The sequence below is a fragment of the Eschrichtius robustus genome, chromosome 2 (genome assembly GCF_028021215.1).
Source record: "Eschrichtius robustus isolate mEscRob2 chromosome 2, mEscRob2.pri, whole genome shotgun sequence".
Lineage (NCBI taxonomy): Eukaryota > Metazoa > Chordata > Mammalia > Artiodactyla > Eschrichtiidae > Eschrichtius > Eschrichtius robustus.
Genome location: NC_090825.1, coordinates 53,217,967 through 53,241,682, shown reverse-complemented (window position 1 = coordinate 53,241,682; position 23,716 = coordinate 53,217,967). Strand labels below are relative to the sequence as shown.

The window sequence follows — 23,716 nt, the reverse complement described above, 5'->3', positions numbered from 1 at the left end:
TTTTAATTCAGTTCATGATTTTAAAGAGAGATTTTGGAAGGGCAGGCCCCATCAAAATATTACACTATGCCTCATGTAAAGAGAAGAAGGTACACATTTTATTAAATCCCAGCATGAAAATCAGACCTCCGCCCTGCCACCAACATGCACACTATTGATGGGGGAGATAAGGAAGAATCAATCTTCAAACAATTCCAGGAAGAGAGATTTCTCGCAAGACTAGTGCCAGGGTCTAATCAGCCTCCCTACCAGGAGATGCCCCTCGATGTGTGTTGCAAATGCCTCTTTAATACAGTTGTCACTCATGCTTCTCACCCTGTCCTCAATGGGGTACAAAAGGAATAGGATGAGAAATGCAAGCTGAATGAAAAATGGGCTTGGATCTTGGGGCTGGGGAACTGTCTGTAAGCTTCAAAGACGTGGCTCTGTCCCCAGTGGGTCCCTTGAGCACAAGGGGCAGGCTGGCTAGAGCTCTAAACCCAGCCAGGGGAAACCAGTGTTCTGAAGACAATGGAACAGAGAGAAAAAAACAAAGTGGAAAAATCACCCCCCAAAAAGGGAGAATGGGCTCTTTACAAAGCATTTGATTAGAATCTTCATATAGAATTCCAGCCAGGCTTTTTCCATGTTTATAGCACAATACTCAAGTCTGATGTTGATCCCAACAGCAAAAGCATTAGCAGCTGTGATTTGAGGGCCAACTTTGACTAGTATTACACTAGATGCTAGAGGAAGTTGCTTCTTTTAATTAAACCATTGAAAGTAACCCCACGCAGTAGGTATTGTCAACCCCATTTGTGGATGGGGAAAGTAAATAAGCAGTAAAGCATACCGGACCATGATTACTAGGTGAGTAAGGGTTAGAGGGGCTGAGCCGAGGTCTGTCTAAAAACACCCAGGCCCATCCTCAGTGCCACAGCGCCACAGGCCATATAAGGGGGAGGCATGTTTCAGTTTGGATTCTACCCTGCCATCTTTCTCGCATCAGTTTACAAACGGATTCTCGACTGCCGATCCTGGGGAACACAGCCAAACAGCCAACTCCCAGCACCTCTGCCCAGTCCAACCCCAGTCCTCCATGTATCCTGGTTCTCTTCTATCCCAATCAACATCCTCAAACACAGCTGCCAGGGACATTTTCTTCCAGTGGTCTTTTCTTGGAGAAGTTAAAAGGGCTTAAGTATTTATCTATCCAACTCCCTCACTGAGGCCCAAAGAGTCAAGCCCTACTTAGTGGCCCACCACGCACTATCCAGCGATGACTATGACTTCAGCTGCCACAGCAAAGGACAGCTCTGACACGCCCAGGTCGTTCAACTTTACCCAGAAAAGCATAGTTCTCTAGACTCAAAGGCTCGAAAGACACTTCCAGACAATATCCGGAGTTTTAGCTCCCCGACCTGCTAACCTTTGGGACCCACCCACGTCGGTGAGAGCGTTCGCTTCCTCTCTGTAACGAGTGCCAAATGGGTTCTACCCAAGGAGCCCCAGCCCACTGCCGACCCAGTGCACAGTTCTCACCCTTTGGCCTTTGTGCCCCACTGAGAAGCAGTTGCTTCTCACTGGGTCATGTTTCTCATGCACTTTTGGAGAGATGGGGAACAAAAGAATCAAATGGACACATTGGTGAAAAATTAACTCTGGGCTAAACCGTTGGTATAATATAGATGATGGCTTTACGAGCCAAATACAAATCATCAGACACAGGAACTCATGCAAATGTCAGCTCTCACTGTAAGAATTCACCAGGAAGGGAAGGGAAAGTGACTATTTCTTGAGCTCCTATTATGCACTAGGTTAATGTACCAGATACCTTCATAAACATGCCTGCACTCAATCCTCACAATAATCCCTCGAGGTGTGTAACATGCCCATTTCCATAGATTAGGAAACTGAGACTCCGGGAAATGAAGAAATGACTCACGACCTCCCAGCTGGCTCATGGGTGGGAGTCAGTCACATCTGAGCAGCTCTCAAGTCCAGTGAGCCTGGCTGCCACTCAATACTCTGCAAGTTCAACAGTCGAGTTCAAGTACGACAAGGTCCCAAACTGCAAGTTATGCTTTGGCACTAATGTTCTCCTTTGAGCTTTCCTCTCCCTTCATAGAAGCTTCTTAAACATCCATTATGTTCTTCACACTCCTTTTTCTCAGTCTCTCTAGTCTCTCGGGCAAATGCGCACTTGCACATTTTCACGGTGCATTATTTTGCCCGCTAAATATGCATTAAATCCAAAATGCTGTCACTGGAAGCAGCATGGCAAGCCTGCGAGATTCTCAGCCTCATTCTCCGGGCCCTACTGGGACCTGTCACGTTGGACCTGCCTGTTTGACAAGCTCTCCTTGACAATGCTAAGAGCTTGGGCAGGGTCTTTTAAATGTCTCTTTTGAGCTTCTGCTAGAAGATTTGTTTCTCAATCTGTCAAACCCTGAAAAGACCAAAAGCAGCGGTCAAGGAGAAAATGTGCAGAGATAACTTGCAGCGTATGATATATAAACATGGATGTACTGACCACCATCATAGTCCTGTCTTGTTAAGTAAAGCCGAATCAAGTGTCCACATATTCTTAAAGAGGACAGAAATGGGCAGAATACTGAGGAGGAAAACGCTCCAAAGTGACACACAAACACTGAAGGGAACTCTTTAGGGGGTGTGCTGATTCCAAGATATTTTTAGCCCTACCTTAGGACAACACTCCCCTGGGACAGCTGATTAGGATATACAAATAGATACTTGTATTGTTGTAGGACAATCTTAAAATGCCACTGTTTCTCATATTTGGCTCAAGTGAGTAAAATCACCCCTCAAAACTCTGCCCCACACAGAGCCTTGACACCCATTCTGGGACAGCTACTCTTATCGCTTGAACTATAAAGCAAATCTAACTGCAGGTCACAGATGGTGGGAAATAACCAGTTTGCTAGTCACTTCAGACAAAAGGAAAACCAAATAGGGCGACAAGAAATATAAAGGATTCTGTTCAAAGAGTTCAGTCAGCCCAAAAGTAGGGGCACCACCACAATTTCTAAATCTCACATGTCCAAAGGGGAAAGCAAGAGATTATATACGCAGAAAAATAAAAATGATAATACCGCAGCAGTGTCACATCTGGTCCTAAGAGCCAGAGTCGATGATCTTTTATCCTCACAAAAGTCCTGGGATATAGTGCTACTGTCAGCTCCATTTTATAGATGAGGAAGTGAGGCACACAAGGGAAAACAACCTGCTCATGGTCACACAGCTGAGATTTAAACTCAGGCAATCTGACTCCGGAGTTTATCCCTTTAAGTCCCATTATATTGCCTTTCCTAGTTAAAGGCCCACTCATCCACTGAAAAAGGCAAAAAACACATGGTATTCCAGTATGAAACTCAAAGCAGTTTTGCCAACTGAGTCCTGATTTTAAAACTTCTTGGGAATTCCCTAGCGGTCCAGTGGTTAGGATATGAGCTTTCACTGTTGTGGACCCGGGTCCAATCCCTCATTGGGGAACTAAAGAGACCACAAGCTGCACAGCACGGCCAAAAAAAAAAAAAACCCCAAAACTTCTTGGATTCTCTAATGCAGGGTCTTCAAGAGTGTTCTGTCAAGAGCCACAAAGTAAATGTTTTAGGCCTTGTGGGCCATGCAGTTGTTCATGACTATTCGACTCTGCCAGAGTAGCACGAAGGCAGCCATAGACAATATGTGACTGAACAGCATCGCTGTGTTTCAATAAAACTTTATTTACAAAATAAAGGTTGGGCCCAGGGGTTTTAATGCATCATCATAACCTCTAGGTAGCACAGCATTCCATACTTAAGCAAGAACTGGGCTCTCCAACTGGGGAAGCTGTGAGCAAAAGTGGAGAACAATATAAGATATATATTTGGAGCTGTTGCAAATGATTTTGGCCTTGGAAAAACTGGGTGAGAGAATGATCTCGTCAGTATTTTCTGATCTTTCTAGCAAAATGAGGTGGAACGAAACAGCTCAGAGTAAACAACCCATCAAGTCAACAATTTTCAAGGATGAAAATTTGTATCGACACGGTGTGCGTGTGTGGTGTGTGCTGTATGTGTGTGTGCATGAGTGTATGTTATATGTGTTTATTATTTAGTCTCATCTAGATAAATTCACATACTGGGGTTGGCTAGGACTCTGTATTGGGATCTCTAAGTCTGTCTACTCAAAATATAAGGAAGAAAAGGAAAAAGAGCTGGCAAAAACAAAAAACTGGTAGCAGAACAGTCAGGAAAAATAATCAGCAGGAAATAAATCTACTATCTCCTTAATCTTGAAAGTCAGTGTTTTTTAATCCTCTTTCTTGGGCCATGGTGCTGATCAACCCCAGGCACTCATTTCCAATAATTAGTTCAAGTACTGATAACCTGTTTCAAAGCCTGCAGATAGTAACTGCTGGGTCAGATCCTTCTAGGAATATATATATATATTTTACAACCCCAAACAAACAAACAAAAAAACCTCCACATCCCTAATCCTCTGTTTCAAATTGTTAAGATTCATGCTTTTCAGGACAGAAGAGTTACATGTGCCCTTGAGGTTTTCTTCCAGAGAAATTTTATTTACTGAAACAAATTAAGAATAATTTCTGCTTTGCAAAACAGAAGAAAAACAATAACCAAAAAAGACAAACAATAGCCACCAACCCTCCTAGCATACATACTACTCTGAATCAGGAAAAAAAAATCCAAAATATTATTGTTATAACATACTGTAGTCATATTCTACATCAACCAACAGATGTTTCCTATGAAGAAAAAAACAAAACAAAAACACAAACCTCTGAGTGCTCCACATTGACATTATTTCCTGCATATTAGCAAAATTAAAACGTATGTGCTCTAACCTGTTCCCAGTCTCTCCAGGGGATTCTGCCTGAGAAGCAAGGTAATCAGATCCTGGGCATCAGGTGGTGGCGCCTCATCCTTTTCAGGCCAGTTGATCTCATCTAAAAGGAAGAGAAGTAGTTTACGACTTCACTGCTGAAAGGCTGGTCCACATCCCAACAGCATGGACATCACCCGGGAGTTTGTTAGAAATGCAGAATTTCAGGCCCCACCCCAGACCTGCTGACTCAGAATCTGCATTTTTAACAAGACCTTCAGTTGATTCCTAGGCCCAGTCAAGTCTGAGAAGCACTGTTGCACAAGATATGAATAGCACAGCTGTCAACAAGGCAGGGAGAGAACACTTCAACGAGCAATACCTCTCATCTGCCTTTTTGATTCACTTTTCTTTGGTAGAACTGGGTCACTACTAATTGGTCCTCTAGTTATTAAGAGGGCTCAATACAGCGGAAGCTCTAAACTTCTGTGTTTTAGGCGATCGCCCATCCAGGGATCGTGGGGAGTCAGGGTTTCTCTTCTACCATCATCCTCAACTGAGAATCTGGCTACAGCCCCAGAGTTCTTCAGCTCCAAGAAGCAAAAAATAATTTTGTAAAAATAACCATTTCCAGAGACAAAGGAAAGGTCAAAATGCTAAGACTGAAGAAGAAGAAAAAAAAAAAAACCCCAAGGAATTGTAGTAATGGAAGTACTTAAAATCTGTCATAAATATTAGAATATGTTCTACATTCTAAAGGAGTTTGCCTGAAGATAGGTGTGCATGCTTGTGTGCATGGGAATGCAATAAAAACATGAGTTATTTCTGCATGTGCCCGCCTCTAGCTTCCTCTGCTGCAGTTTAAATCTGATTTGGAAAATAAAACATGAATATGCATCTGAGCCATAAGGCATCGACAGAACAAAGCCAGCATTTGCTGCTTGTGTTAATTAAACAGTTGATTCCTTTTGCCATTCATCCTTGGTATATCAGAAAACAGCCTAGTTATAAATCCATAAAGAGCTCAGATATTGTATAAAAGGGTTATACACTGCAGGCAACTCACAAATCTACTTTGTTAAAGTTTACAAATATGCTTGGCTTGCAAAGTCAATGATGGAAAATAATGCTGTGATTAAGAGGCTCCTCATACCAAAAGGAATTGTCCGCCTATTTCCACTGTTGGACACTCTAAGCACAGTCCAGAATGGACCAGAGGTAGGTGATGAAGATGTGAGTGATGACTGACAAACTTTGAGGAAGAGAGGCCTTTTTGATCTCTGCTCCAGGGAAATTTATAAAAACAGCAGGTAGGGTAGTAATAATGCCTATTTAATTATCATTTAGTTTTGCCACAAGCCACATAACAATAGTTAGGGTCAGCTTGCAGGTTAAGATCTAAAGGTTATTGAATTTAAATGAAAGATGAACAGCCGTTAAGAAATAACATTACACCGTTAACAACTACCAATGAAATCATTAACAATCTGTGGATTAAATTTGCTTCCTCCCCATTCTCATTATTTATTATTTGGTAGACATTTGTTTTAGGGTTTATTACATTTGTGTTAATTTCTTCACCGTGCCAATAGCCATTTTTCCCATTTGTGTAAATGTTACCCACGTTAACCTTTTCTTCCCTGGTGCAACTTTCCTACTGTGGAAAGGAAGACTGGACAGCAGTGAAATCATTTGCAAATCCCACACCAATTTCTTCTGCAGAAAAAGTACACCATAAAAATTGGTCACATTGCTAGTACATTTCCAAATTCCGTGTTAACAAAACTTCCTCAGATCAATTCCCAACACAAATTGCTCTCTTGAGATTGTGAAAGTCAGTTATGTGCTATGATGAGTGAGTTCTTTTAATTTGTTGGCTAAACCCTCTGATAAAGGTTAACATTTTAGTAAAAACATTGATACTCCCCAGAATTACATTAAATAGCTGCTTCCCAACAGTGGCTTAGAGGTAACTGCTGACAATATTTACCACTGATGACTTGTCCAAATAGCTCTTCTGGAGTGTCCCCAAAGAATGGCACGCATCCAACCAGAAATTCATAGAGGATAATCCCCATGGCCCACCAGTCTACCGGCTTCCCATAGCCCTGCCTCAGAATCACTTCCGGTGCAATGTATTCAGGTGTGCCACAGACCTAAAAGATGATTGCAATATTAGAATAATTAGAATAGTAGACATGAATTAAAATGAGCAAGATGGCTAAATATCAATTATTTTGCCTAGAGTGCACCTGCTGAACCACATGGAACCACATGGACAAAGAACTTAAGAACAGTGATTCTAAGTTGGTATCTATCGTACCAAAAGCAATGAATTACTTAAAATACCAAAAAAAGCAAAGTTTAAAATGCTGCTCTAATGTGAAACTGTGTGTAATGTCTAATTTCAAATTTGAGTAGTTTTACTTACTTTACAAAAACATTTGTAATCCTTGGATTTAAAATAATACTGCATTTTTTCGTCTGTCACTATCAGAGAGAGTTTTAGTATTTATATGACTGAAATATATTCACATCCTGGTTACTTCATAAAAGCCTGACAGTTGAGATGTGTTCACCTTAAGTAACTGTACAATGAACAGATTGTGGGCACATGGTAATGAGGCATGCTTAAAGGGAAATGGGCCATGGCTCGGAGTTTGGCACCTGTGATTGTACAACGCATCATGAGTTTCATGAAGGCTCTACTGAGACTCCCAAATTCCTTACAAAACCAGTTTTTCCATTTGTCTCTCTCACACTCTCACTTGTGTGCAATTAGATCGTTCATCTTACTAATAGACCATAATGTCGAGGGAGGAATGTGGAGGGACCGACATTTCAAAGAGGCCCAGAGAGAAAAATGGAAGCAATTTGCCCTTTATTAAACGTTAAGGCTTATACAGACATCTAAAGCCCCAGCACTAATGTCAAGATGGCCTAGGCGAGCTGATTCTGAATTCCACTGTCAACCTTGCACTTTGTATTTCTCTCTGGAACCAAACAGCACGCAAGCTTACCTGTTTGTCCAGGAACTCTCGAGCATCCTTCTCAATATGACCCTCATAAAGATTGGTAGTCATGCTCATTAGTCCCACCTTGGATAATCCAAAATCTGTCAGCTTTATGTGCCCCATGGAGGTGACCAACAAACTGTGAAGCAGAAGGACATATATTACAACACTCACTTTGAAGCTCATTTCTTGTTTTTACTTTTCTCCCTCCCACTGTGAATTGATAAGACTATGGAATATATAGGTATCAATCTTATCACAAAACCCAGCCTGCAAAGAGGTGAAGTCACACAAAGGTGTTAAATATGTGTATCTGGCGGCCGAGAGTAATCCACAAGGGAGGGCCAGAGACCGGGCTCAGCCCATCTTCCTTGGAGCAGTCACATACAACATCATTTACAACTTGAAGCTCCCAGAAAAATTCAAGTATGGGACTCTGACACCTTTCCATTTCCAGAATAAGAAAAGAGCTGAGAAAGGGCTACTGATAATCCCACGTCACACATCAGCAACTAACATAAGCAACCAATCTGTGATTCAAATGAGACAAAAGATAAAGAACTTGGAAGAAAAATGTAGCATTGTTCCAGATTTCAACTTCTGGCTCGAACTTAAGTGTCTACTCACTAAGCACAAGACCTACATGTCTTATACATGCAAAGAATTCACATTTGAAAGCTTTATGAATTTACAGTTACATTTTTTTCATTTTAAGTGGCAAAGAAAATTTTAATTATTTTAAAAATTAAAGGAGTGGAGGAGTTAAAAAAAATAAAGCTATTGGAAGGATACATGCCAAAATTCTAATAGTTGTCTTCGTTTGGGAATGTTGTGAATGAAGTTTTTTCTTTTTGTACTTCCCAAATTTTCTGTAATGAGCATAAGTTAATTTTATAAAATTTCGGCACACTTAAAATCTTTACATATTAATAAGAAATACTTCTAGAGGTGTCTCAGATTAGTGGAGAAAGCATGGAACATTTAATAAATGCTGTCAAGATGAATATTTAGTCATTTGGGGAGAAATAGTCTATCCGTATCTCAAATCAGACACCAAAATGAACTCCACATAGACTAAAAATTAAATAAAAAATTGAATTGTGAATAAAATAGAATAGAATATAAAGGATATCATCTTGGGGGAGAAAAAATTATCTAAGTATGATTCTAAATGCAGAAACTATCCAGAAAACAACTCATAGCATTCTATGTACCTATTATTTACATAATAAAAAAAACTAAAAAAAAATTAACTAACCCTGGCTTAATACTCTTTGTTTGTTTGTTTGTTTCTTATAAGCTGCTATTGTAAACACCATAGCCTTTAAAAAGATTATACAAAAATCATCATGTATACTGCTAAAAATAACTCATTTGGGAACATTATGGGAGAATTTAAAAATGTACAAAGCAGCATTAAAAGAAAACATTTTTATAGACATAAAAATTTTTGTATTGTGTGATAAAAAGATGTATTTCATCAGTGTACATACTTGTCTGGTTTCAAATCCCTATGTACAATTCCATAATTATGTAGATATTCCAAGGCCAGGACTGTCTCAGCAAAGTACATCCTGGCCATATCAACAGGGAGAGGACCCATGTTCTTCATTAAGGTAGCACAGTCACCTCCTATAAAACACAAGAAAAAGACTTAGCAGGTATAGTATCAGCTAGGATTAAAGACCGCCAGTTTAGATTGCAGAATTTCAAAGTAGAGTGGTATCTATCCATAGACATAGTCGATCGTGTTCATAAGTGGAGACTGTGTTAGGTAATCATGTTTCTACTTATGATGTGGTGTGGAGAAAATACAGACTTTTATTTAAGAAGCGCTGCTCATGAGAGAGCAGATGTGGCCTGAAGTGAAACTAAATGTTGAAGAACTGATGATGTGTTTTAGGAACAGTGTGACGATTTAAAATAAACCATTTTAAAACATGGATTCTGGAATCAGGCTGCCTGAGTTCAAATTTCGGCTCTGACTCTTACAGGTGGGGACATCTTAGGCAAGCTGGTCTTGGTTCTTTCAGGATATGAATAGTGTCATCCCTTTTATTGTGAGGATTAAATGAGGTAATCTGTGTAAAGAATTCAGGATGCTGTCAACACATATTAAACATGTGATAAACGTTAGTTATTGTTGTTAAAATAACCATAACAAAAGTTAATAAAGCAAAGTACTGGTGTGGTGAAAAGAACAATGGGTGGAAATCAGGCAAGTTATGTTTTTGTCTTGTATCTACCACTAAATACCTAGTGAAACCCCTTCTTGGGTTTCAGTTCATTCATCTGCAAAATGAAAACGATATTTAACGGTTCTTCAAGTTATAAGTTTTGGGATTCTGTTCAAACAATCACAAGGGCTTAAATTCGATGCTTTGAAAATTGTTTTGGAGACTGGGATTGACATATATACACTAATATGTGTAAAAGAGATAACTAATAAGAACCTGCTGTATAAAAAAATAAATAAATAAAATAAAATTTTTTAAAAAAAGAAAATTGTTTTGGCCCTTGCTTATCTATTCATTTTATTAGCTTTATTTATGTCAATAAGTCATGGCTATGGAAACACTCAAAAATTTCATGTAAAATTGATGGAAATAAGATTACCTGGAGCATTTAAAAGGTAGACCACAAACTTCCAAAAGAAAAAAAAGTTAGTTTTTTAAAATTAAACTATAGTTGATTTATAATATTGTGTTAGTTTCAGGTGTACAGTTTCAGACTCTTTCCCATTATAGGTTATTACAAGATACTGAATAGAGTTCCATGTGCTGTACACTAAATCCCTGTTGTTCATCTATTTTATACATAGTGGTGTCTATCTGTTAATCCCATAGTCCTAATGTATCCTCCCCCCTTTCCCCTTTGATAACCATAAGTTTGGTTTCTATGTCTGTGAATCTATTTCTCTTTTGTAAATAAGTTGATTTATATTATTTTTTTAGATTAGAAGTTAGATTTTCTTGAATGTATCTTTCTCCTAACTCACCTTTAATTTCATACCATACACCAAAAAGGATATATTTTTCATACTTTCCTTAAGAAGATCCATTGTAATGAATGTTTTCATGATATGTGATAAAAATAAGTAGGAAAAAGCCCATCACCTATATTCTAACTTTAATGACCAATTGAGAGGAGGTACTTAGGATGAAAAGCTATTAAAAAGGGAAAACAACCTTTTTCCAAATAGCACTAATTTTCCCTTTGTTATAGTAGAGCTGGCACTTTGCAAGCAATTATGAGAAGATAATGACTGGGAATACAGCCATCTAATTGCCTGGCCTTGGTTCCTACGTGGATACAACCATCGTATGGCACAAGTACAGAAAGCGTCAGCTGCACAAATGAGCCAGTGGTTTCTGGGTACAGGTGTCATGTTCTCTGTGTCAGAGTGACTCACCTTCGACATATTCCATGACCATGCACAAGTGGCGCCTGGTCTCAAAGGAGCAATACATGCTGACAACAAAAGGGTTTTCTGCAAAAGTCAGGATATCCCGTTCCACAAAGGCCTGCTGGATCTGGTTTCGGAGGATGAGGTTCTGTTTATTAATCTTCTTCATGGCAAACCTCTGCCGCGACTCCTTATGCCGAACAAAATAGACTGCCCTGAAAAGGAGCACAAGAGTTGGGGTTCAAAGGAAGAGGGGATGTTTCTGGGTACAGTACACCACTTTTTTTTTTTTTTTATGTTCACGTGATAGCCGGGATTCAGCCCACATAAGCTATGCTGGCAACTACAAACATTCCATTCCAGGCCAAAGTCCTTTGGCTAATTGATTTTTTTAAAAAATTCTTTCAATAAAAGTTACAGGTCACACATAAGGCAAATTCATTTCATTGCTTCATTTCACGGAAGAAAATGGACAGTCTCCAGAGTGAGCTACTTTCCAGTAGCTAGCTGTTGTTTTCAGTTTTTCTATAACAGAACAAAATCTGATATATAAGTTAAAACAGGAAAACAATGAACAAAAGTACATAACATATTCTGAGCTAGATTCTTTCTAGCATTAGATATCTATTAGGCATTTTTTCCCAACTGACTAAAGCAATAATTTTCTATATGATACTCATGGGATCTACAAAAAGGGACCATAGACTATAGCTTCTTAAAGTAGCTGGCTTCCAACTTGAGAGTAATTTACTCCCCATGAACTTTCTAGATAAATAAGAAGTACGTAATAGGTCATATGAGGCTGCCATCCCTGCTACAAAGAGTAGCATATTTCTTCACTACAGACCTCGGCATGAGTTACACCTATGCCTGTTTCAACAGGAAATGCATTTCCCAACCTAAAAGGGGGTCCAGAGTACACTGCATTTCTGGTCCATGTGACCCACAGCTGAGGTGTCTGGCAACTGTACTGTAAAATGAGCAGGCCGCATGGAATTTCTGCCAAAAGCCTCACCCAAATACTCTACAGAACCAATTCTGTCTGGGTAAAGACAATGGACTCCCTGAAGCTTCAAATGATGTAGAAAAAAGAAGTAATTCGGAGGAGGATCCTTCAAACCCCACCTGGAAATGATGAGCAAGAAGGAAAATGTCTTGGACGGGCTCCTTTTCTCATAAGTTACTCCTCACTTATCTCATTATTAAGGGACAACAGGTTTGAACTCTCAGGGTAGACAATTCTCAAATAATTAATAATTTACCTAAAGAGCCATCATCATTAGAAGTGTGTAATAGGTTATACGAGGCTGTCCTGAAACAAACGCAATGATCAACTAAGTAATAATTTACCTGAAAAGCTATCAGTCATAGTAAAGTACATCCAGTAGTCTGTTTCCTAAACAAGGGGTTATCTGAGATGCATTTTTCACTAGTGATTTTCATTGTCTCCCAAAAATGAACTCGAAGGGGACTAGGACACCCTATATTCCTGCTGGACCAATATGTCAGAGTGATCCACTTACATAAATCTTAAGTATATTCAATCTCAGTTTAACCAATATTCACATTTTCCTCTTAAGCGTTCAACTAGGAATTCATCTTTCTTTGAAGTGTGTACGTCTTTGTCTTCTCATTGTATCCATCTTTTCCCTTCACTCACAAAATCACACATTTGTGGGGTCTCTGGTTAAACATTCTTTTTTTTTTTAATCCTTACTCCTTTTTCTCTCTCCTCTTTTCTCTGGCCTTCTAGTTCTTCCTTCCCTGTATAGTAAAAAGCTGTCTTAGCCACACTCCACATAACCAACTCGAGGAATAACCTGGTACTCTTATTCCCACTGTACAACAAACTGACAAGGGAGCTGGCTGGCTGGATGCCTACTGCTTTCCGCAGAGGCTGGGCATCCTCTTCAGGATTCCCAGACACTTGGGCTCCCACCAGCTGGGTTAATTTCTACACCTGTTCTTCTGGCTAGGCTTGATATCATGACTGACTAATTTAAACAAATATTTAAACTGATGAAACACGAGTGTGAAAAGAGAAAGCACTGTTGTTTATAAGAAAACTGAGTGGAATGCTTGGGAAAGCACTGATAAATGTGAGTTACTAAATAAAATTCCTATTGATTTAGTATGAGTGAGAAGATTCCAAACGTTGAGAAAATAATAAAAATCTAGGCAGACTGCTTCCAGTTCTTGCTTCACCTGTAAAAAAGCTAAAAGTGGGAAACAAACAACATAGTACAGTCAGCCCTACATAGCCACGGCTTCTGCACCCTCAGATTCAATCAAATGAGGATTGAAAAATATTAAAAAAAAAAAAAAAAAAAAATCCAGAAAACTGCATGAAGCTAAACTTGAATTTGCCACACTGGCAACTACTGATATTTACACAGCATTTACATTGTATTAGATATTATAAGTAATCTAGAGATGATTTAAAATATATGAGAGGATGCCATTTTATATAAGGGACATGAGTATCTGTGGATTTCGGTATCTGAGGGGGGTCCTGGAACCAATACCCCTCGGATACCAAGGAATGACTGTATAAGTATTGTTTATACTGGCTGTCTTATAAAGGGCTTACATCGAAAGGCTAGTCAATTTACATACATTTAAGTTAAATTAAAATGTTTAAAGTACATATCATTTTTTGGTGATTTCCTACTTCAACTTTTTCATTTACCAACTACTCATTCTTTCTGAATCAGATTAAAGGCTACAACAATTTTTTTCTTTTTCCAATTACTGATTGGATAAAATCAAGATCCAAAGACACTTGAGCTTCTCCTAATCAGAAGCTGATAGCAGGACAGAGAGATTCAAAGGGAGCACAGAAAAGAACTTGGCCTCCCCTTACATATATGAGGCAAGCATTGGCAGATATTGTCATGAAGAGGGATTCTTGAGATACAGAATCTGTTTTTTAAAATGAACTTTAGAATCGAAAATGTTAAAAGGAAAAAGCCAGAATCTTTATATAAGCACTTGCCTATTCTTGAGAGTCAACTGGAATACAGCTCACTTTCTATCACTTCTTTCAATATTTAATATTGAGTAAGTTTAGGGCTGAGGACCTCCAGACATATGATATTGTGAACTTCACTCTTAGACTATCAGTAGGCTGCCATTTTGATTTTCAACCAAGCTGCACCATTTCTTACATAAATAACTGCTCCTCAATATGTTTGAGAACAACAGGAAGTGAAGGAAAAAGAATAGGGTTGTACATGATTTTATGAAAGAACAAAAGAGAAAGCTACCTCAGACCCAATTTGACCAGTACCTACACTAGGTACTGTGTAAAAAAGGCCTTCAATCTTTATTCTTAGATTTTCAACTCATAAAATTTGATTTGACTTTGTTTTCCCTTGCTATTGTACTTAAAATAATCAGGTAATCCTTAGGGAAATTTACCTAAACCAGTTGAAATTAATCCTATAGGTAGCTTGGGATACCATTTCCTCAGGAGAAACATATCTCGAACAAGTTGCAAAAGTCAACTAGACTTAATTAGAATTCCCTGTAGCTGCATTTTTGTTTGTTTCGTTTATGTTATGTTTTTACATTTCTGTACTGCTTTGGAAATATTATTTCTAATGCTGAGATGTGTTTATTTAGTAATACGTGTTGTCTCTCACATACTCCTGTCCTCCCTTCTTATAAATTGCTGTTCTAAATCTACTCAAGTCAGCAGAGAGTGAGGCAGAGGGAGAGAGAGAGGGGGAGGGAGAGGCTGAAAAAGAGAGAGAGAGACAAACAGAGCGGGACAGACAGACATCTAATACTGCTAAGCAGAGCTGCAAACTGCCCAAGGTTATAAAACTAGACTGAACTGATTTGGCCCCCATTTCTCTGTTTTCTGGCCTCAAGGGTTGTTTTCTTTGAAAAGGCTTCTGTGTCTCTTTTCCTACACTGGCCCGCCCTGTGAAATAGGAAGACCCAAGGGTGGGAGGTGATGCATGGGGAGAGGCAGCCAGCGGAGCCAAGCATCACTCCACTCATGCAGAACTGAGGCGGGGGAAGGGAGAAATGGAATCGCAAGCAGGCAGGATCTAGAGCAGAATGAATCAGTCCTATTGGGAGTGTTAACGTCTCATGCATATAAAATTATGCATGAATCTGAGAGCCTGATACATGAATCCCTGTGAGCAGATCCGCATGTGGGAAGGAGAGTGCAAGTGTTAGGCGGAAGCTGAGGGGAAAGGCTATCAAGAGGGAGCGTCCGTCAACTTGCACACTTTGTCTGTCTCTCAGGTAAATGACCCTGTCCTTTGAGGGTTAAAAAAAGCAGAAAGGGCAGCAAGGCTAGAAAGCAATGTGAAGTGGTGAAGAAGCGTTGTGCCTCTCAAATTTAGCTTTCTTACTTTAAAAAATTTTAGGTCAATCTTATTCTTCTACTTCGAAAACATTCGAAATTGTTATTTAAAAATCTAGGTGGAAGTGCTCAGTGGAAGAAGGATTTCTATACCCCAATTAAGATGGCTAAAAGTTATAAATGATATTCAGAGGGAGAAAAGAGCTCTGCTTGCAGTCAGAGTATGTGTGACCAGGCTTGGGAGCCTCTTTCTCCACATCTAAGTGGAAGTGACATCAACACCTCACAAGGGCTTGTGAGAAGAGAACAAATAAAGAGAATAAAGAGACTAGTCCAGTTCCTGGCACACAGTAGGTGTTCGCTTTCTGCAAAGTGCTAAGTTGGCATGAAGGGAGGTGCAACTTCCCGTCAGGATCTGAAACCTGTTAAACAGAGAAGGAAATTGGGTGCTTCTCAAATTGGCAAATTGGCTTTATATCATGAATTGCCACTAAGTAGGATGTTGAGAAAAGCATGACGTGTTATAGCTCTCTCGAATGAAAGGGTTAGTTTCCAGCATAATCAGTATTTGAAAAGTCACAGAACGGGTATCACTATAAGTCACTGATGTGAGCGAGGGACTCGGTTACAGGGATGCCCAAGAAAGCCTCGAACGGCTCCAATTCATGGACCTACGTGATCCATCTGTTCAGCCAATTCACAGAAGCCCACTATCAGCATCCTCATCAGGTGGGCCAATGGGCGTAGCTCCATTCAAATTTTAAGTTAAAAATAATTAAATCGTAGAGGAAATCTGTCAGAAATGTAATGAGAGATTAACTTGGAGAAGAGCAAAAGAGAAAAAAAAAAGTTTTGGCTGATCGGCAGAGGCTCCCACAGGCAGCTTGTAAGCCCATTAATGACTTGGCCTGCATCCTGGGTGTTTACTGATTCACAGCTTGTTTAACTTCTTGTATATTCCCAACCATTCCCCGAAGTGTGATATACCTCATCTACTATACAGTGGTTTAATTGCACTACAAATGAGTTTACTCAACCAATTAGAACTCCAAATACTGCTAAGATATATGCCCAAATTTTATAAAAGTGGTGCTTCATAGACAATCCTATGCCAGAATTCCACCGGCAATAAAATTCAGCAGTGCTCAAACCCACAGACCCCTTAAATCAAAGTTCAGTCTTTTCCCTAATCAAACAAGAAATCCTCAGATGATTTCCAGAACTAAAAAGGACTAAAAGCCAATAATATATAAACAAAACCCACAAACAACTGCATGCTAAAACAATCTTCTTAGGTAGAAGAGTTTCAGTGAGGTCCTCAAAAGAAATAAAATATTGTAAAAATAAAACATCAGAAAGCATTTATAAGCCACATCAGGAAATATGCCATTTGACATAATCCTGAAAACAAATCAGTGAAGCACAGAAAGCACTCACAAATATTTAAGTTCCTCACTAAGTTAATGGTGTGGAAAATGTTAGAGGTGAAAAAAACACCATAAGGAGAAACATCCCTTGTGGCGTAACAAAAATCGATTCTATCTCATCTGCTGTGTGTGTTATAAATGGCAATAAATGTCTACGGGATTGTTTATTGCTCTCCACCTACAGATGGAATTGGGATTAATACTTAATTAAACTAGAGTTCTGGGCTGTCTAAAATGGATCAGGACATAGTTTGTGTATTAATTACTCTTCCAAACTATTAGTAACTCAGAGGGATCTTGTCAGTATTGACCTTATGCCCTGAGAGGGAAACCGTGTATCTATAAAAATGAATCAAGGAAGGGGAACCACTAATGTGGTCGGACTATAGCATAGAGTTCAATTGAAAAAAAAAAAATCCTGGTGTTATATAAAGACTAAAAGAAGTGTATTGCTTTACATTTTCAATCAGCCTTCTTATTAAAGTACTACTCTCCCAAGGTTGACTGCTGGTCAGACAGGAAGTACTGGCTAATTCTCAAGTAGAAATGCTATAAATGAATTTATATATATTCAGATATATATATCCAGATGTGTATGTGTATCTACATAAAAACAGGCATATACAAAAATTTTCCCTTACTTTAGAAATTTTTACTTTATAAGGTCTTCCTCTCCCACGCTCTAAAACAACCCCCAGGTCACTTGAAATGTTTTCTGATTGGGTATCCAATGAAAAATGATTTGGGCTTCACCTGATACCCATCAATGAAGGAGCAGTGACCTGAAAACTCAAGTCCCCAACAACATCTATTTGGCATAAGATCAATGTGAAGAATATATTTCTCAGGTGTGTTAAAATATAATAGAGAGTTTTCCTGAATTACTCACCCATAGGCTCCATTGCTAATCAATTTAATCGTCTCAAAATCACTTTCCCGAGGTTTCCTTCGAAGTTTCAGGGAAGCATTAGAGCTCTTGGAGACAAAATATGGATGTTAAAAAATAGCTCAGAATTTAAGAAAATGATTTTAGCAGCAAAATAACTAATATTTGAATTGCATGCTCTATTGTTTAATATGTTAAAGTGCAGTATTCTAGCCAAAGGAACCTGGGGGACAGCTTTAAAGCTCAATTTTCCACAGCAGTGCTGATAAACTACTCCTCATGACTGGCTCAGTTTCATTTAAGTGAACATCATTTCCAGGAGATAGAGGCACCACGTTTTTGAAAATTCCTGATTTTTAATTTACCTCCGTAAACTATTCAGGTGAGCCTCACCCTAGTCTTTTAAAGTTTTAAGATTTAAGTCCAAAATGCCAAACCTTAATTCTAGTTTCAGTCAATCAGAAAAGAATGGGCTGGAGTGGCTCTATACGGGTTGGTGGATCATGTGGCTTCTCTGCCACTGACCAGAGCATGTCTGTTTCATTCCTGTGGCAACCTTTCCCGTTTGGAAAAGGTAGCTGGCAACAAATGAGACAGCCAGGCAGAGCATGCCTGTCTTTCTTTACTTCCATCCACCGTAAGTCTTACTTACCGTGGTTTAGACACCAATTTTCAAAACGATAGCTCTTTAAAAAGTTTAGTTCAAAGGACACGAATAAACAAAATTTTTTCTTTTTTTTTTTTTTTACAAAATTTTCTCACGCCCCATGTATCTTAGCACTGAGAGGGGGTTAACAGTCATTTTGCTCCCTCTGCAGAGACCAGAATCCCCTTCCCATAATTTTGGAAGAAACCCCGTGACTCTGAGGTATGTGCCATCCTCCCCCACTCAGTGCTGGCACCTGCCCACTCGGCTGCCCCACCACCTTTGGAAGATTTAGACCGAGCTTCCCACTGTCCTCAGTGCCTGCATTCTCTCACCATCCTGAGTGACTTCAGTATCTACACAGATAACTCAGCCAACAACCTGGCCTCTGGGCTACCTGACCTCCTCAATTCAACCAGCTCCTTTCTCTGTTTCTCTTTGGCCTCTGGCCATAGGACCTGGGTCTTCTCATCACCTGCCAACACCCCACCTCAGAAAACATAATCCAAGACTGGGCCCCCTTACTTCTTCAGCCACCCCACTCTGACTGCTCTCCACAGCTCCAGCTACAAGGCCCTGAACCAGTCCTCTTGTCTCATTAACTCTTCCTCACCCGAGTGACCTCACCTATGCCTATGGATGACCCCTAAGTCACCTAGACCATCCACCAAAAACTCTCCCTCTGAGGGCCGGAAGATCCCACACCTTATGTACAATTGACTGCTTGATGGCTCTCCTTGGATGTCTCAAAGGAACCTCAGCTTCAGCTCATTCAAAATTATGGCAGTTATGATGAAACTAACAAAAACAGCTATCCTTTATTTAGCATATGTGAAGCTGTCCTAACCATTTTACACAGACTACCTTACTTAATCTTTTATATCTATTTTACAGTTGAGGAAACTGAGGCACAGAGAGATTTTTTTTCCCCCAAGCTAGTAAGAAGTGAAGCCAGCTCTGAAATCTGGAAACCTGACTCCAGAGCTTGGGTTTTTAAGCCCCCAGGCTACACAGCTGCCCCTCTTTCCTGACCACCCCCAATGCTGGGGGTGGTCCATCCTGGTTCCTCTTCTGCTATTCACAATTAGGAAGAATGGCACCAGCATCCAGGACCTCTCATCTGTGTCACTGCTGCAGACTTTCAAATGGCCTCCCCAGGGTCACTCCAGCTGGTTTTCCTCACCCCATCTACTTCCTACACTGCAATCAGTGTGATTTTTTTTCACGTCTTTACTCTGTTTGGGTCATCTCCCTATCTACTCCTCCTCATCCTCCACACACATACATTTCCTCCACAGTTCAACAGCTTCCCACTGTTCTTTGAAAGAAACAATTTGACAAAGATGAACAGCAAGCACGTCTGTGTCCAGTTTTTACCCGAGCTCTCTAGGCTGCACGGTCTCCCTCACTCTTAAGCCTTCAGATATACTCTCTCCCTTGTGTCACATGATGGTCCCTTGGCCTGGAATGTTCCCTCTGCCCCTTCTCATCCTAGTAACTTCTCACATCTCGAGTGTCCTTTCCTTAGGAGATCTTTCTGGACTGGTAAATCTCTTTATGTTATGAAGGTAAATCTCTTTAATGTTATGTTCCAGGAGCACATGGCCCTTTTTCTTTATAGATCTTATTCAAGTTTCTCATTTTGATTTTTTTGTGCATGATTTGTCTTTATTAATTTGTTTCTCTTTGAAGAGAGGGGCTAAAACTGTATGCCTGGTGCCTTGCATATAGAAGCACAATAAATATGTGTTGAACAAATAAAGTAATTAACACAGCCAAAATCTCCAGATGCTAATAAACAGAAAAACCAACATCATATTTCATCGAGAAAGATACTTACATTCACTGATTCGTCTGTTTCTGGTGTTTCTGCTGTCCCACTATCATAGTTTCCCAGCTGAGCCATTTCTAAATTTAAAAAAAAAAGCTAAGTTTAAGAGAAATAGGACAATTGTAACTAGACAAGAGTACTATGCTAAAATTCAAAAGAAGCACAATTTCTCCAATATTAAAAAAAGAAGAATTTACTCTATACTCCAATGTACACATGAGAAAATCTTAAATCCAAAATGGCAAGAACCAACAACTGATATCGATATTTTGAAATTGTTCATTTCATGCCCTTTTTCCTAGAACTCCATTTCTTATGAACACATAGACACAGCTACTTAGAGCTGGGCCTCTGCTCATGTTAGCAGGATTCACTGGCTGACACAATCACCACAGCTTGGAAAGGGTTTGGGGGCTCAGTGATTATGCTTGTAATCAGATACTCAAGAGAGGTAAGTTTCCCAGGCTCTGACAGGCATCAGAGATGCACTGACTACAGCTCAGAGATGAGTCTCAAGTTGTCATGAGCATACCTTGCCCCATTCCTTCACGTCCACTGAGAGCTAGCCCTCCTAGTACATAAGAATCTGCAACTTGTCAGAAAGGAAGCAATAGTAGCTGTTAAGAGGAGTTTGGAGTTGAAAAGACTCGAGTTGCCACCACTAAGAGCACTTACTAGTGGCTTTTTAACCTTGGGTTCTTCCTCTGTAAGATGGGGACAATATTGTTTATCTCTTGGAGTTTTTTATGAGTATCACATGTGACAATGCATGTAAAGCTCTTAGCATGTTGACCAACAAAAATTAAGTGCTCACTGAATGTTGATTGTTATTTATTACCATTAATTATATCATGTAAAGTAGTCAGTGCTAGGCTGGATGCTACATGCTTGACACCAGGTAAATTCTACCCTAGTGGTCTAGTTAAGAGACAAAGCATTTCATTGTTCAACCTACATTGGAATGCATTCTTAAGTCTATATAAGTAAATGAGAAAACCTAATTATTTTACTGTTCATTTTGATTTTTATCAAACAATGCACACTTAAGAAAAAACAAAACATGTTTTATTAAAAAAAAGAACATGAAAAAATTTTCTCCAGAACTTTAAAAGGGGGTTATCGCTAAGTGGCAGGATCACAGGTAATTTGAGTTTTCTAATTTTTGAAAATCGAACGTGTATAATAAAAAGTTAGAGTTTTTAGTTACATATTTTTGTGTGCATCTAATATTATTTCTTAGGCTCTCAGAATTTTATGTATTCATGTTCTTATAAATATAATCATCCTTTTTTGGGAGAGATTACACATAAAACACATGAAGCAAAGCAACAATGGAGTGCTGTCTTTAGAGAAAAATTAACTCCAGAAACTAAAATAACTGGAGATTGACACTATCCCAGTTTACTTACAGAAGAAGTTCAGGAATTAAAAATGAGCTCAGTACAAACTGTGTGCTTTCTTGGTGTCATTCAAATGACCTCAACGTCCTATGTGACTAGCACTTTAGATTTATAGACTAGGAGGTAGACTATAATGTATTCAGTTGGAGGGGCTCAAAGGGGCAATTTTACTATTATTTATTTATTAAGCATTATTACATCTTAGGTGCAGAGGTGAACTCATATAATCCTAAAAACAACCCTATGAATAGGGACCATTATCCAGTTTTTATGAAGAACACTGAGGCACAAAGTAGCTCATCACAGTGTGATCAAGGTCACACAGTCTGCACTGACACTCTGGGTAGTCCCATTCTAGACTCTCACTCTTAACCTTTCAAAGGTCAGGCTTTAGGTCTGCTGGTGTCCATGATGACAAGAAGGGAAACAAATGTAGATCAGAGTTTGTAATAATCACATTTTAAGTGATTAGAGCAAACAGATTAAAAATTACCCTCAGATCTGAATCAAGAAAATTAAGTGTTCAAAGTTAAAAACAACTCCCAGTGATAGATTTGTAAAATTAAACATGAAACTTGTCAAAAATCACTATTAAAATGTTTTAAAGACAATAAAGGCATATAAATGGGCCTCAGATTATTCACCTACCAAAGGTTCAGCCTACAGTGATATTTACTACCAGGTAAGAAATCTGTGAAGAGCTCACTCAGTCTACAATTCAAAGGCTGACACAACTAACTCTGCTGGCGTGAAGAGTCACCGTAATATACTTTGACAGTCTCCCCCACTCCAATTACTTTCATAAAAAAACAAATTAAAAGATGGTTCTGTTTTAAATAGAGTTTCTGCTAAATAACTATTATCTGGGAGATACATATTATTTGTAAGCAGTGGGTAGTAATGGAATGGAACCGAGAGTCAGCTTTTGAAGCAGGAAGCTAAGGCATCATTTTGTAATGCCTGAAGAGATTTTTAAAACTCATCTAAATACCATTAAACATCTGCCCTTTTTATTTCAGTGATTTAAACCATTTCTGAAGACTCATGATTCAAAAAGGTAAAGATGGTAATTTAAAAGCTATGGGGAAAAAATCTCTCCCCAGGGAACTTTTCAGAAAAGCAGCCACCAGACTCTGATAAGTGATGAATTTGCTGTGGTATTGCTTTCAGTACAGTATAAATTTATCTGGCATTATCTCCCAGTAAGGCATGCATCATTTCACTGGAAGCAAAGATTCGATGGCCATAAGAGCAAATAAAGCAGGGGAAATAGGAGAGCAGGCAGAGAACAGCAGGTTCCCTGGCTGTAGATGGGAAAATATCTGCCAACAGTTAGCCTCATCACAAACAATTTAGCATATAACACTTTGCAAATTCAACTTAATGAACCAGGAAGACAGTTTGGAATAAAGGAGCCTATGATTGTTTTTGAGTCTTTTCAGGCAGTATACAACCTAAGTGTTTTAAATGGCAATCCCAAACAATAATGAACAGGAAAAGGTGGTGGAAGGAGTGGTTTCCCAATATCACATTTGAAAAAAAATCACTAACAGGGTGCTTCCTCTTCTCTGCATTTAATAGCATTAGACCTATTTTTTTTTAATTTGAATCAACCAGAAATCCTTGTATAAGTTCTAAAAAGCATTTCCCCCCGACTGGCTCTCCAGTATATTACTATTTTTCATACCTTTTTGAGACAAGTAAGTAAAAATAGATTTACACACACTGAACCTGATTTAAAGTTAATCATCAGTTATCAGTTACCTGACTCCCAAATTACATTTAAATGTCACTTTTAAATTAAATGTAATTAATTGATTTACCAACATTTTCAAAATGTGCACCCTTGAGAAGAATCCAAAGGAGCTCTGCAAGAGAAAAAATACCCCCAGAAAAGATGGAAATCTAAACCCTTCTTGGATGCTCGGGCATTGTTAGGCTGATAAGACTCTAGGATT

General features: G+C 39.1%; 1 protein-coding gene across 5 annotated transcripts in view; it reads right to left on the bottom strand.

The window, feature by feature from the left end:
* Positions 1 to 23,716, bottom strand: part of LOC137759326 (microtubule-associated serine/threonine-protein kinase 4-like) — a 206,665-nt gene that overhangs the window by 27,902 nt on the left and 155,047 nt on the right. For all 5 annotated transcript variants that reach the window (XM_068535437.1, XM_068535441.1, XM_068535440.1 and 2 more), the window contains 7 exons: positions 20,368 to 20,435; positions 17,885 to 17,970; positions 11,254 to 11,462; positions 9,335 to 9,473; positions 7,848 to 7,980; positions 6,818 to 6,983; positions 4,850 to 4,951 (listed from right to left, as the gene is read on the bottom strand). In XM_068535437.1, the coding sequence (XP_068391538.1) occupies positions 4,850 to 4,951; positions 6,818 to 6,983; positions 7,848 to 7,980; positions 9,335 to 9,473; positions 11,254 to 11,462; positions 17,885 to 17,970; positions 20,368 to 20,435 (903 nt within the window). The remainder of the gene's footprint in view (positions 1 to 4,849; positions 4,952 to 6,817; positions 6,984 to 7,847; positions 7,981 to 9,334; positions 9,474 to 11,253; positions 11,463 to 17,884; positions 17,971 to 20,367; positions 20,436 to 23,716) is intronic.